The sequence below is a fragment of the Vicia villosa genome, unplaced genomic scaffold, assembly GCF_029867415.1.
Source record: "Vicia villosa cultivar HV-30 ecotype Madison, WI unplaced genomic scaffold, Vvil1.0 ctg.001596F_1_1, whole genome shotgun sequence".
NCBI lineage: Eukaryota > Viridiplantae > Streptophyta > Magnoliopsida > Fabales > Fabaceae > Vicia > Vicia villosa.
This window is the reverse complement of record NW_026705669.1, coordinates 154286-169172: the sequence shown is the minus strand read 5'-3', so window position 1 is coordinate 169172 and position 14887 is coordinate 154286. Positions and strand designations below refer to the sequence as shown.

The following is a 14887-nucleotide window of genomic DNA, read 5'->3' as shown; positions in this document are numbered from 1 at the left end:
CATGGTGAAGGGGCTTTGTAAGTATATCACCAACTTGTTTTGATGAGTAAATCGGAATCAAGTGTTTGAATTGATTATGTTGAGAAATTTTTTTGTGAGGGATGTTAACACAAGAAGTTTAATGGTAAATCTCTTATTCCACGTAAAAATCTTTTAAGATAAATTCAGGGTCATTACGTGTTCTTATTGTTTTGATAGTTTTATGAAATCGAGTTTGGATGAGAGTGATAAAAGATTTTACAAGATTAGAAGTTTTAGATTTATATTGCATAAGGTAGATCCAGCAAAATCTGATGTGATCATCTATCACAGTTGAGAAATATTTGTGTCCAAATTAAAGCAAGGAAAAAATGGAGTAAGGACCCCAAATGTCCAAGTGAATCAAATCAAAACAATGAGCAACATGATTTGTACTAGAAGAAAAAGGTAATCTGTTATGTTTAGCTAAGAGAAAAGAGTCACAAAGAAAACACTATGTTTAGAGAAAATATTCAAAGGAAAAACTTTATTGATATATGAGGCAGTTAGATGAAGAGGATGTCCCAAACGAAAAATTCAATGGATTAAAATTTTGAATATAATTTATCTTAAAATTATCAAAGGAACTATTGTTAAGGGGAACATGATAATGGGTAAAAGTAAGTCAGTAAAGGCCTTGGTGAAAACAACTTGAATTATATCATTGGCCTTCATAGTATTTATACATATAAGGTTATAACTAAAATTCAAAAATAAAAGAAATTAGTTATAACAACTTATCGGAATAAACAACAACAATAATAACTAATTATGAAAATATAAAAAAAAATATCATTAGATGCATTATGTTTGGCAATTTAAATTAAAAATAAAAATAAACAACAAAATGATGTGTTGAATACACATATAATTGAAAAATAAAATCAAGTATAAATATTTATTTATTTTTTGTTATACATAGCTAAAGGAAAGAACTAAACTTAGAGCCAGTATTGTTGATTTCATGCCAAGAGAACTTGGCAATTTGCCACTATCCTTCCTTAAGAAAATGCCTTGGTATAAAGGCACATTAATGAGAACCAAAAAGCCACACAAAATAATTTGCAATCCAATTTTCTCATATTCTCCAAAGTCACCACCTCTTAGGACTGCATCCTTTAAAACATTAAGAAAACAAAATAAATTGAACAATGCTAGTGTTGCTAATATAGTAAACATTGGTGAAGATGTTCCAAACTCCATAATTTCATTATCATGCCGCTTGGAAACTTCTTCTTCTGAAACCTTATTTGTGATTATAAAGACTGAGTTTGAAAAACCAAAAAGCTTCAAGACGGTGTCACTAAATGCATATAGATAAGAGGTTGTCCTCTTGTACAACCATATCCTTAATTCATTCCACCAACCTTTAAATGTCCCTCCACAAAAAAGGAACTCCAACAAACTATAGATAGTTTCTCCAATAATTACATATGCAAAAGGTATGAACCAGAGACTAGACACCTGAAAATTCAAACAATAACATATATTAAACCTTACCACACCTCTAGAAAAAAATGTGTTTGTGTTCGTGTTAGCATCAAACACCAACATTGACGCTTGTAAATACGTTTAATATATTATTTTTGGCAAATTATTCTCTATGTGTCGGTTTCAATGTCTGTGTTCGGGCTTGATACTATTAAACACCTCAAAATTAAATAGAGAATTATTTTGTTACCTTTGGAAACAAGGGAATGCCTTTAAGGAGACAAAGTGAAGGGATGATGGAGTAATACAAAGTAGCTAAACAATTTAGGGGCCATAAACAATAAGAACAATATCCCATTTGGAGACCAAAACTAATCTTCCCAAAAGCATACCATGCAGGACTATACTTTGAAAACATAATTTGAAAGTCCCCTTCAGACCATCTCTTATGTTGAATAAGTACTTGAAGTAAGGAAGTTGGAGCTACACCTAAGAAAGCTTTCCTAGGTGGATTATAGTAAACTGATTTCCATCCATTGCTTTGTATGGACAAACCTGTTATCACATCCTCCACCGGACACCCATATTTCAAACCCATCTGCAATTAAAGGAAAACGTTATCAAAATCAATCAGAACGTCATTGCTCTAAATTGTTTCTAGCGCATAGGTCGCATTTTGCTGCAATATCAAAGTTAACATTATAACGGTTAGAGTTTAGGGTTTAAGATTTAGGAGTATTCATGGTTCGGTTAAGAAAGAAAATTTAAGTATGTATAAAAGACCTCTTTTCCCCATTGTGTATTTTCCTCATATGAGCAACTTGCAAGACCCTTTGATTTTTCTTCTATTTCTTCCAAATTTTCCTCTTTGAATAAGTCATCTTCACTCTTCCAATCATGCCTATATTCATCATTAAACTTCATTCCACAAAGAGACTCTCTCTTGTGAAAGCAGCCAGTTCCTATATACATAGGGCCGCCAAAACCATCTGCACCATGGAACTCCACCTTCACACACACACACAATAAACATATCCAGTTATCATGAATTTGATACAATTAAACTATTATTCCATTATGTGTAATTAAAATCTCTAACTTATGTTACTTTTGATACAAGAAACAACTCACCTCGCTAATCGCTAGAAGAGCACTGCCATATAAATCATTCTTTGTGACATTCTCAAAGATCTGTGGAGATTGCACATAGGCAATTTCATGGCCTTTCTTTTCATCCATGAAAAAACAAAGAGCATCTCTTATAGATTCTGAATTGTTTGAGTACATGTCACAATCTACATTCAGAATAACTTTCCCGTTGCTGATAATAGAAGACACCCTTAACTGCATTTCATAGGGTATACATATTTAATAACACTCATAAATTAAATTAAAATCATATATATTCCATCAATAATTTAATATAATATATATACCAATGAATTCATAGCTCCAGCTTTAAAGTTGTGGTGATATTGAGGCCTCTTCTCACGAGCTAAATACACCAAAGTTGGTAAAATAAAACCATCTACATCTTTTGAGTTATTAGGATCCTTTTTATGATGAAGTAGTATCTAGTAAATAAAAGAAAAATATTGTATAAACAATCATAAGTCACAAAAATAATGAAAAGACTAATGGAGTAAGAAATTTACTTGAAGAATGGTGTCATGGTCACGTCGAGATGAATATGAATCCCATTGAGAAAATCCTCTATGCTTTAAACGTGCTTCTTTGGGTACTCTTTTCAACTTTGTTGCATTCTCAATTCTACTTTCCATTTCAATGTACAATTTCTACATCATTGAAAAAAAAGGGAACAATTATTCTCCATGGTATAACGAAAATTATATTTAAAGAAAAAATATAGAAAAACAAAAAACAAAATTGAATGGATAAAGTAAATGGAGAAAGTAACTGAATGTGATTTTGGATTCTAAGATGTGGTGAAAATAATGCAAATGGGTTTGCAGGATCTTCTAAATGATATATCAAATGTTTAGGTTGCTATACATAAAAATTAAAGAAGAATAAATTTAAAGCATCGTTCTTCGTCGAACAATGTTTTGAAATATTAAATATTTAAAAAATTAAGAATATTACATTATCAAAGGAGGCGAGAGACATATTTGAGAAAGGTCTCGTTTTATAAATATTGAGAAGACATTTTGAGTTATTGAAGATGGAAAACAATGAGAAGGGTTTTGAGTATTTTAATAGAATCACACATATCACGAATCAAATGAGAGAAAATATAACTCCAAAAAAGACATCAATATGAATCCTCTTTAAGAAAAATATAGATCATTTAGAATGGAAGGGAGAAAACCAATTAACAAGAAGAACATTAAGTTCTATAATTTCCACGCAAAGAATTGTACACTTCAGGAAGCCTGGACTATAAATGTTTCCCGGCCTTCAACTATTACAGGCTAACCTTGAAGTACATTCGGCCAATGACTTGTTGAACAATGTTTACCAAACAACTCTCAAACCATAACAACAGAGAGGTTATTTCAGATTTAAGAACGCTTACACCATGCCTCCGAAGAACAACAATGTATAAAATGCAGCTTCGCATAAGAACCAAACTTTCATCCCTGAAGGAATAAGAGATCCAAAAGTTGCTAAGTCGTCGAGTATAGGTCAAATGCTTGTGCTAAATGAATTTATTTTTCTTCTATTAATAAAAAAGAGTTTTTAATAAAGAATCAATTTTTTTAAATAGTTTTTTTTGTAATTTTGTAAAAACAAAAAAATATATCTTTGTTTTCTTTAAAAACTAATTGATTATGAGTTTAATGGTAGTGCAATGTCAGTGTAAAGAAGAATTACACAGACATTCAATCAAATTATTTTAAAGTGCCAAATTATTTCAATATTTTAAAATTTAACGTCTGACATGGTAAAATACATGATTGTCATTAGTTGACAGTGTAAAAATAATTTACACTGTCAGTACACATCCTTTTTTTCATTCATTATAAAAGAGTTTAAAAAATAATTTTTTTTATAAATATAAACCAGTTTATGAAAATTTAATATAATTTTAATGTAATGTTGATTAGGTAATTTAGATTGTAAACCGGTGGGTCTACTGGCACCTGCTGCCATGCCAGGTTCATTTTTCAATAAGTGCATGAGATTCAGAGTTGTATACTTTTTCTAAAATAATTATAACTTTTTGGTCAAAAGAAGTAACCTATTCACCTACTCATTTAAATATTTATTTTTTTCAGATTTGGCAGACCAACTCTTTAAAGAGGGAGGTAGAATTTTTTATTAAGATTTAGTTTTCATATTTTATTCTATTCACATAACTAGTTTTCTTTTAAAATTCGAATAGATGCTTTATCTATTTTTTTCAAGAATACCTCACTTGTAAAGTGAGATACATTAACTTTTAAAAAAATGAGATAACCTGCTAATTATAAAAATCACGTAATTAAAAATTAAAAAATATGTATAAAATAAAGTAAATAAATTATTTGAATTTAAAATAAAGAGAATTAGCTTTATAAGTAAGCTAAAATATAAAAAAAAAATTGTAAAGTTCATTTTTATATTTTAAATGATTTTTTATTTATAATTTACCTATTTTATAAGAAAAATCATTTAAAACATTTGTAAGAAAAATAAAGACTAAAATTAATAAGACAAATCACTAGAAGAAAGTTGATATATTTAAAAAAATTAAAGACTAAATACATTAATTTTTATAAATTCAGTTTTTTCATATTTAAGAATAAAAATGTAGTACGGTTGTTAGCGTTTTCTCGAATCCTATGCTTAGGTTCCTTTGAAGCTTTTTTCATTGATGGAATAGAAGCTTGAATTCATCTAATACTTCTAACATCATCCTCACTCATATTCACAAGTTCGACTGTTTTTTCTTTTTTACTTCATCCCCACTGAGATTAAGGGAAATTTTGTAAAGAATAAATTAAGAATACTTTTTTTTTAAAATTTGATAGTTTTTGATGGGCTAACTTAATTCTCTTTTTCTTTTTGGGCTGTGTTTGTATCTCCTTTTTCTTTATCTATGAAAGAGCCTTGTTCAAAAAAAAAAATATTAATTCAATGTTTGGTTTATTTTATTTTTTCCCAATATATTCAATATTTGGTTTAGCTCTGCAAGAGGAAAAACAAATTTAGATGGATAGAATGAACTCCTAAATTGTTTGGTTTTTTGAATTTATTCTCCTTTAAAATTGATTCTATTTAAAACTGTAATTAATAATCTTTTATTTTAAACATGATTTATATTTTAATTTACACTAAAATTTATTTTTTAATGCATTTTTACATAAATATTTTTAAATATAAATCACTTTATATCCACCTTACTTTAATCAAAATCAATTCACTCTGATTCAATTATCTTCGTCGGAGAACCAAACATACACTAAAAACATAGTTAATAGATATATTAACCTCTTCAAAAAATTTAACACTACTGAATGTCCAGAACGGAGATCAAACCAAATACCTCTGATTAAGTAAAAAGAGATTTCATTTAAAGATGACAAAATAGGTTGTGACCCGTTAGATCGATCAGCACACCTAATTATATCGCAGGTTGGGTTGGAATTTAATTAAAATTAATTTCTCAAACTCACTCTCACTGTCATCCGTGTCCTTGACAGTGACAATACAGTTCCATTTTAAAACATCTTACTGTGTACTTTCTTTGTCATCATCCAAAAGAATCAAAATTAAGAAATCACGTACAAATATAAAAACAATATATCTTTATCATTTAGTATATTCTTCTAAGACTTTTTATTCCCATAGTAATTCAAATTAATAACAAATAGTAAATCATAGATTAAGATAATGGATTAGTCACACATACCTTGATAGCTGCCAACTCATTTTCAATATTAGAGTCAATAATGGTATTAAAATATGCAGCAGGTGACCTGGGTTCAACTTTGAATTTCTTGCAAAATGGTAACCAATGTTTCGCAAATTCAGAAGCCTCTAAGAGAGCATATAATGTTATTTCTGATCCACCATCATCTGAAAGGTACACACTAAGCTTCTCTGTTGGATAATCATATGCCATAACTGATAATACTGTGTTTATCACCATTATTGGTGGCTCTATCTCTGGATCTGCGGTGCACACAAATATGTCTACTGCTGGTAACATATGTTCATATCTGTTCAAAAATAGAGATTTAAATTAAAGATAATCATAAATATCGGTATCAGTTTCGGTTTCGGACAGTGACACGTACACACCATTTTTCAAAGATAATGATAAGGTTGGATATATGAAAATAAAAGGTACCGTTGGGAGAGTCTGTCCTTGAAGGGTTGTCTGAAGACAAGGTTCCATCTGAGAGCTTGAGTGAGAATCCAGTAAAAGCCATACCATAGTTCAGAAGCAAGCAAACCAAGCCAAACCCATTTTCTTCCATCTTCTTCTTGTTGAGATATGATGTGGGTGAATCTGTAGAACCAGATGAAGGATATGGCTATAAATATTGAAGTTGCAAATAGCCTGTAGAGAAGTCTTCCTCTTCCTTTTCTGGTTTCAAATAAGGGAGAGTACTCGTTTGTGTCCATGACTGCCAAAGTTATGTGACTTGTGTGTTTCTTCTGCTTTTGATTGCGGTCTATTATAGAGAATTAGAAACAGTTTTATAAATGAGTTTAATACTTAATTCAACAACTCATCTTATTTATAAATAAATTTAATTTTTAAATATATTTAATAATATATATAAATGAGATATTTTATCTATTCAATAAATTTAAAAGTAAATATTTTTTATAAAAAAAAATAGAAAGTAATATATATGAGTTGTATTTAGAGATAACATGTATATGTGAATATCAACCAATAAAATCGGTCATAGATAAAAAAAAAAAGAAAAGAAAGATAACTTATTAAATATTCATAAAAAAAATTAATGAGTATTTAGCTATAAGTTAGTTCACTTATATGAACACAAATTTAATCATAGATATACTTGTGAATGTATCCGTTAATAATTATTAAAATTATTTAAATATTATTTTATTTAATAAATAATTATTATTATAATTATTATTAGTTTATATATGAAATTATTATTATTATTAATTTGTTAAATTTAATATAATTATTATAATTATTATTAACTTGTTAAATTTAATATAATTATGTACAGAGAATTAAATAAAATAAATAGTTTTTAATATTACTATTTTGTGTTAAGTTTGAAATTATGTTTATATATCTTTAAAATAGGATAAAGAAATTTGAATTATATATATATATATATATATATATATATATATATATATATATATATATATATATATATATATATATATATATATATATATATATATATATATAGGGGACGACTCAAGTGAGAACACTTGGTTATTATGAGAAATGAGAACAATGAATCAGGACCATTAAATTTTGATTTTGTTGATTTTAATGGACTTGATTGATTTCTCTTTCTATATTGATTTAAAAAAAATATCAAAGATCATGGAAAGAGAAACCAATCCAGTCCATTAAAATCAACAAAATCAAAATTTAATGGTCCTGATTCATTGTTCTCATTTCTCATAATAACCAAGTGTTCTCACTTGAGTCGTCCCCATATATATATATATATATATATATATATATATATATATATATATATATATATATATATATATATATATATATATATTATTCATAAATATATATAAATATTCATGGATATTTCAAAATATATAAATATCTGTTAGGTGAATACATGCACGAGGAAAAAAAATCCAAATAACCAAGTTTAATAAATAATTTACACCAAAAACCATGTTTTCGGCAAAATTACGCATATGACCAGGTTTCAGAGGTGGCTTCCACATAGGAGCCACCTCAGGTGGCGCCATAGTGTATTTTTCCTTAACCAATGCGCCACCCAGGGTGGCATCAATGTGCATTTTCTTCATGCAAGCCACCTAGGGTGGCGCCTATGTTCATTCCACTTTTTTTTTTTTGTTTTTTTTTAATAGTTTATATACTTTTTTTTTAATTTTTTTTGTTATTTCTTAATAAAATTGTTTTTAACATAAATAAATAAATTATATTTTGTTTTTTTGATTTTTTAAAAATTGTTTTAACAATTAAATAAATAATGAAACACCACATGTCATTCATTCCAAACATTACAAATACAAGAAATGCAGAAACAACATTACAAATACGGTCATACAGTTCAAACATTACAAATACGGTAAAAAAAAGAAAATTTATAAAACATGGATATTATGCTATTCACGACCCCTCCGACCATGACCACTCCGACCCGGCGCCGGACCATGACCCCTCTCACCGCCAGTTCCGCAATCTGGAACTGTTCGAATCCGGTTGGAAGGATCTCGACGACCCACTTCTCCACGACCCACCCCCCTATTCCTTGGTTGTTCTTGTTGTGTCTGGGTAGGTGGTCCTCGGATTAGCCCCTCCATGCGCTCGTTGGACATGTATTCTTGTATGCTGCTGTCAAATAGTCGGGTCCCCATGCCCTCAAAGATTGGTCTTGGCGGTGGAGTTGCGTCATATGGTCGGTAAAACCCAGCACTTGATTGGCCTTGGAAAAATGGCATTGTTTGTTGGGGTGTGGTGTAACCATATTGTTGGTGTTGTGAAAATTGGGGTGTGGAGTATCCATGTTGTTGGTACTGTGACGATTGAGTGGTCATTTGCTCATTCGGGTCATATTCGTCATCTAGACCCATGTCGGGGTTGGGTTGCCTATTGGAGTTGGAGGGGCCGGCGTCGCCGTGTTGTTGGGTGAAGCCCCATGATTGTTGCTGGATGGGTTGCCTAGTGGAGGTGGAGGGGCCGGCGTCGTAGTGTTGTTGGGTGAAGCCCCACGATTGTTGTTGGACGGGTAGCCTAGTGGAGGGGTCGGCGTCACAGAGTTGTTGGGTGAAGCCCCATGATTGTTGTTGGATGGGTTGACTTTGGTAGGGCGTTGTTGGTGTTGTTTGATATTCCTCATGGTCAGGTTGTTCGGATGTTTGGCGTTGTCGGCGTTGTTGGCGTTGTTGGCGTTGTTGGCGTTGTTGGGGTGGTTGTTGTGCGTATTGTTGTTGGCGGGGGTCGTGTAGGTAGTATGGGTCGGACACATACATACCGGGGGTTGTGACCGTTATAAACCAAGCAACGTATTCCGCGGTTGGAAACATGGGGAGTTGGGCAACAGGGAATTGTAGCAGACGGCTGCGACGTTGCTTCCACATCTCACAAAATTCAGGTGCAAAAGTACGGTAATCTGTGTGGTCCCATTGTTGATTGACTCTTTTAATATGCCAGCGACCCAAATCAGTGGGGGGATCCGGGATTGGTTGATGCATGCCAAACTGCAGTCTCACACGGTCAGATTGGTGCATCTCCACGATGTTGAACCTTATTATCGGTACTACTGCAGTCCAAACTTCCCGGTCACTCTCGTTTGGCTCATGGTCCAGCAACAAGTATGGTCTCCAATTAAACTGCGTATGAGAAAAAATAACATATTATTAAAAAACATGATGAATTGTAATACATCTATATGATCATATAAAAGTTTAGGGGTAATACATCTTCAGCTCGGAGGTGATCAATTAGGTCCCGATACAAAATAACACTCCCCCTCGGATTCTTACTGTAATCCAATTTAGGACCACAGAACCTAAGAAAAAAGAGCAAAAATGTTATTTCAGATTTTTATGTAAAAGAGAGTTAGCGTTCAAGGAATAGCGTTGAAAAAGAGAAAAAGACGTACCTTGTTGCATAAGGGAACGTGTAGTTGTTCCTGCCTGCAGGGGATAGCGTTGGCAGTCTCCACCAACCCCATACTTGTAGGAGGAACGCACATCCATAGAAGGTTCACTTCTCGGCAACCGCGTTCTTACAAAGAGACTGGTATAACATCGCCAAAACGGCGGACCCCCAACTATATTTCCTAATCTTGCTAATATTATCAAATTTACTTAAATAGAAAAAGTTGTCAGTGTTACCTGTCGACTCCGGGAATAAAAGTTTACCAAACATCAGCATTATATAGACCTTAGTCATTAACCAAACATGCTCCTCGGTAGAGTTGTCCATCAAGACGAGTTCATCATAATAAGCTCTAAGGGAGACCAGACTGATACCCTGGCCTCTTGAACCTTGAGTAGGCACAACTAGATCTCTTCCCAACACTCTCTCACACAGTGAATTAGCATGTTGAACAGATCCATTAACAGCCTTGCCATCAATGGGCAGACCAAGCAACATATAAACATCCTCTAGAGTAACAGTACACTCACCTATTGGAAGATGAAACGTGTGGGTTTCAGGCCTCCATCGCTCTTGTAAGGCAAGGATGAATTTTCTGTCTATGGTGTTGTTGCTGATTTTTATGATATGTCCGAAGCCACATGCTTGGAGATTCGGAATAATCCTCTCGTCGGGTTCAAAATAAGCGTGAGAACGTGTACGGAATCGGTCAACAGCCTAAGAACCACAAATAAATCGATTAAACTGGATATCATATACGCATAGATGTTTAGAAATAAATAAGTATAAACTTACATATGTCGCCAAGTTCGCTCTAGTTCCTCTGTGTGTTTCACCCATGGTAAGAAGTTGTTGAGCCATTTTCAAGAACTCTTTAAGTTTTCTGCGGATTTGAAAATGCAAAGTGGTTTTTTGAAGAAGAAGAAGATATGTTGGTGAAAAGAAAGCAATTCAATGAGAGTATTTATAGAGGGTTGGTGGTTGCTGATGTTAAGTGCATGAGGGCCAAGTGGTGAGCATGCATGTGATACAGATATCAAAGTGATAAAGATGGGTTCACATGCATTCTGTGCTTTGGCAGACTAGACTAGGCCTGTATCCCGTGTTCTGTGCTGAATTGACTATGCATTCTGTGTTTTGACAGAATAGACTAGGCCTGCGTCCCGTGTTCTGTGCTGAATTGATCAAGCATGCATGCATACAGTATTTCCTATCACATGCTGGCAGAATATATTAGGGTTTTGCGTGGGGACCACTTAGCAAAATTAGGGCAAAAAAAAAGAAAAAAAAAAGAATCTAACACTAATGCGCCACCCCAGGGGGCACATGACTACGAATCTTGTGGAGTCTATGAACGGGGTGTTTAAGGGCATCAGACACCTTCCGATTACTGCCTTGGTGGAAGCAACATACTATAGGATGGCTTCTCTTTTCGCAAGAAGAGGTGAGCGTTGGAATGCAGTTATAGAATCCGGACAATTATGGAGCGAAACATGCGTCAAATTCATGAAAGAGCAATCTGCCAAAGCCAACAGCCACATTGTGACATCTTTCGATCGATTCAACCGGACCTTCAGTGTTAAAGAAACGATTGACCATAACGAGGGCCTTCTGAGACAGCAATACAGGGTTCTTATAGATGAAGGGTGGTGCGATTGTGGAAAGTTTCAAGCCTTTCGGATGCCATGCTCTCATGTAATTGCAGCATGTTCGTATGCGCATCAAGATCCGTTAGCACTTTTATCTCCCATTTACAAGGCAGATACCTTGCTCGGGGTGTACAACAACTCATTTCAAGTGATGGCAAAGGAGGATTATTGGCCTGCGTATGAAGGGGACGTGGTTTGGCATAATGATAACATGCGGAGAAAGAAAAGAGGTCGCCCGAATAGCACCCGGATCACAACCGAGATGGATCATGAGAAAATGGTACGAAAGTGTAGCATATGTCGTGAAGTCGGGCACAATAAAAATACCTGTCCTAACCGTGGATCAAATTCCACCAACAATTAGTTGTATGTCATTTGTATTTTGTATCTGTATTTTTATTGATAATGTTTTTGTATTTGTATTTGTATTTGTATTCGTATTTGTATTTGTATTTGTATTTGTATTTGTATTTGTATTTCTATTGGTTATGTATTTGTATTATCCTTTATTAAATCAACTAGTTATGTCTTTGTCTCGTTGTGAAATTGTCTTCAAGGCCCATACTGCCACTCTTTATTTTGGACAGTCAAATACGCATGCTTTCGTCTAGTCCCATCAGGTCAGTCATTGATCAGTGTGTCTGCATTTATCATACATGTTAGGCGTGCTTGTAAACAGTACGCAACATCATTACTTTTTTTTACCCACTACTATTATAAATTAGGGGCTCCTATGGTTGAGTTTACACACAGATACACAAACTCCAAATACCAAACAATCACACAAACACAACCATGCCTCGCCGGACAACCATTAGGCCAGATGGATGTCACCGGACAACAGAGTTGCCGCCCCGGAGATCAACATGGCGTGCCGAACCTGAACCGGAGTATCGCAGAAGGATCGGACATGTCATATTCTCCGCCCTCAAACCTCCCATGCCGGTAATGTTTTGGAATATCTCTTCCGTCGAGCAACTCAAGAGGACTCTCCTAAGATTTTTAGAGGGGGAGTACGAGGCCGGCGAACAGATAAGAAGCATCACGAGGCTTAAAACAAGGGCCGATGTTGTGACTGGAGCAACGATAACTTTCTGGGATAACGTGGCATACGACATTGATGCCATTCAAATGATGCATGGACCTAATGACATTGTTTTAACCGTGGTGATTTCTTAGATGTTTTAGTTTATCTTTTTCTGTTGGTTATTTTCTATGTACCTTTTAATTAATGAATGAACTACTGTTTTCCGTGGACGCTCGAGTCAGCTGATTCACTGATCTTATCTGTTGCAATTTCATATATATATTTTTTAAATACTTTAAAATAAAAACAATTTTATTAAGAAATAACAAAAAAAAATAAAAAAAAATAGTATATAAACTATTAAAAAAAACAAAAAAAAAACAAAAAAAAAAGTGGAATGAACATAGGCGCCACCCTAGGTGGCTTGCATGAAGAAAATGCACATTGATGCCACCCTGGGTGGCGCATTGGTTAAGGAAAAATACACTATGGCGCCACCTGAGGTGGCTCCCATGTGGAAGCCACCTCTGAAACCTGGTCATATGCGTAATTTTGCCGAAAACATGGTTTTTGGTGTAAATTATTTATTAAACTTGGTTATTTGGATTTTTTTTCCATGCACGAGTATCGAACAAATACGAATATCATACTTATTCAATAAAGCATATTGCAATAAAAATAATACTCATATCCATAATTATCTATTTTCATTCACTACAAGAAAAACATGTTTTAGCTGCATTTTTTAGCGTCGGCCCCAACCCCGACGCTACTAGTGATGGTGTAACGGTGTACAAAACCGACACTATCTAAGGAAAACCAACTTTTTTTTTTTTTAGGATGTTCACTGTAGCGTCGGCCCAGGCCGACGCTTATGCGAAAACGAAATATTTTCATTTCCCACCACCAATTTCATTTGCCTCCTTTTCGTTTATTGCTTTAAATAATTATTTATTTTTCATAGTTGCGACGGCTATGGCCGACGCTAAAGTTGGTGCGAAATATTTTCGTTTCCCCCCACCAGTTTCGTTTGTCTCCTTTTGCCTCCTTTTTATTTATTGCTTTAAATAATTATTTATTTTTCACATAAGCGACGGTTCTGGCCGACGCTAAAGTTGGTGCAAAATATTTTTCGTTTCCCCCCACTAGTTTCGTTCGCTTTTTTATTGTTTTAAATAAGTTTTATTTAATTATTTTTAACTAAATATTAATAAATCAAACAAACATACATATTAAAATTAAAAATTAATTTATAAAATAAATTTAAAAATAATAAACTAAAACTAAAATTTTATGTTGAACCAAAATTTCAAAATCCAATCAATATTATAAATTAATAAGATAAAAATAGAAGTTATAACTAAAATTTAAAATTAATATAATAAAATTATAATTATATTAAATTCAAATTTTTAAACTAAAATTTATATTAATATTTTATATTAATAAAATTTAAAAAAATTGCTGAATTAATAAAATTAAATAAAACTTAATTATTAAACAAAACCACGCTTTCAGGCTTCATTTCCAGATTTGTTTCCAGACGCTTTTCATCTTCATTTTCAACAAAAACCCTAAAGCTTCATCGCTTTCCATCAATTCCAGATTCGTTTCAGGTAATTTTCAAATCCATTGTTTCCAGATTCCTTTCCATATTCTTCTCACCGTCTCTTGACCGAAGCCATAACGACGTTTCTTCTCTCCCTTAATTCTTTTTTCTCAAGTAAGCTCTACATTTCTTCTCTCCCTTTGTCGACTCAGTTTTGATTTGTTAGTTTAGTGTTTGGTTTTATTTGTAAACAGGATATTCCAATTTAGTGTTTCTGTGAGCAAGGGCCTTTTTTTCATTTGAGCTTGTGTAACTTTAGTGTTTCAGTAATGTAATTTTTTCCTTGAGTTAGTATTGTTTTTGTTTTATATATAGTTTTTAATCTTTGATCAATATATATAGTTGTGTCGTTTTGGATTAAGTGCAATGATTCCTAATGATATTGTTAA

The 14887-nt window shown here is 32.9% G+C and overlaps 2 protein-coding genes across 3 annotated transcripts; both read right to left on the bottom strand.

The window, feature by feature from the left end:
- Positions 1–889: 889 nt before the first annotated feature.
- Positions 890–7091, bottom strand: LOC131635935 (cellulose synthase-like protein E1). 2 transcript variants are annotated; one of them, XM_058906568.1, is made up of 8 exons: positions 6746–7091; positions 6305–6614; positions 3105–3245; positions 2886–3023; positions 2581–2793; positions 2233–2457; positions 1700–2047; positions 890–1482 (listed from the first exon to the last, which is right to left on the bottom strand). In XM_058906568.1, exons 1-8 carry the CDS (start codon positions 7021–7023, stop codon positions 931–933), a joined length of 2205 nt encoding a protein of 734 aa, XP_058762551.1. In that variant the 5' UTR covers positions 7024–7091; the 3' UTR covers positions 890–930. The 2 variants fall into 2 exon arrangements, with proteins under 2 accessions (XP_058762551.1, XP_058762552.1); XM_058906569.1 differs by lacking the exon at positions 6746–7091 and adding an exon at positions 3887–4049 and having other exon boundaries at positions 6305–6472.
- A 298-nt stretch (positions 7092–7389) lies between these two features.
- LOC131635938 (protein MAIN-LIKE 1-like) lies at positions 7390–11053 on the bottom strand. The gene is made up of 5 exons (XM_058906574.1): positions 11009–11053; positions 10450–10930; positions 10096–10121; positions 9585–9942; positions 7390–7397 (listed from the first exon to the last, which is right to left on the bottom strand). The coding sequence occupies exons 1-5, from the start codon at positions 11051–11053 to the stop codon at positions 7390–7392; spliced, it is 918 nt and encodes a 305-aa protein (XP_058762557.1).
- Positions 11054–14887: the final 3834 nt, after the last annotated feature.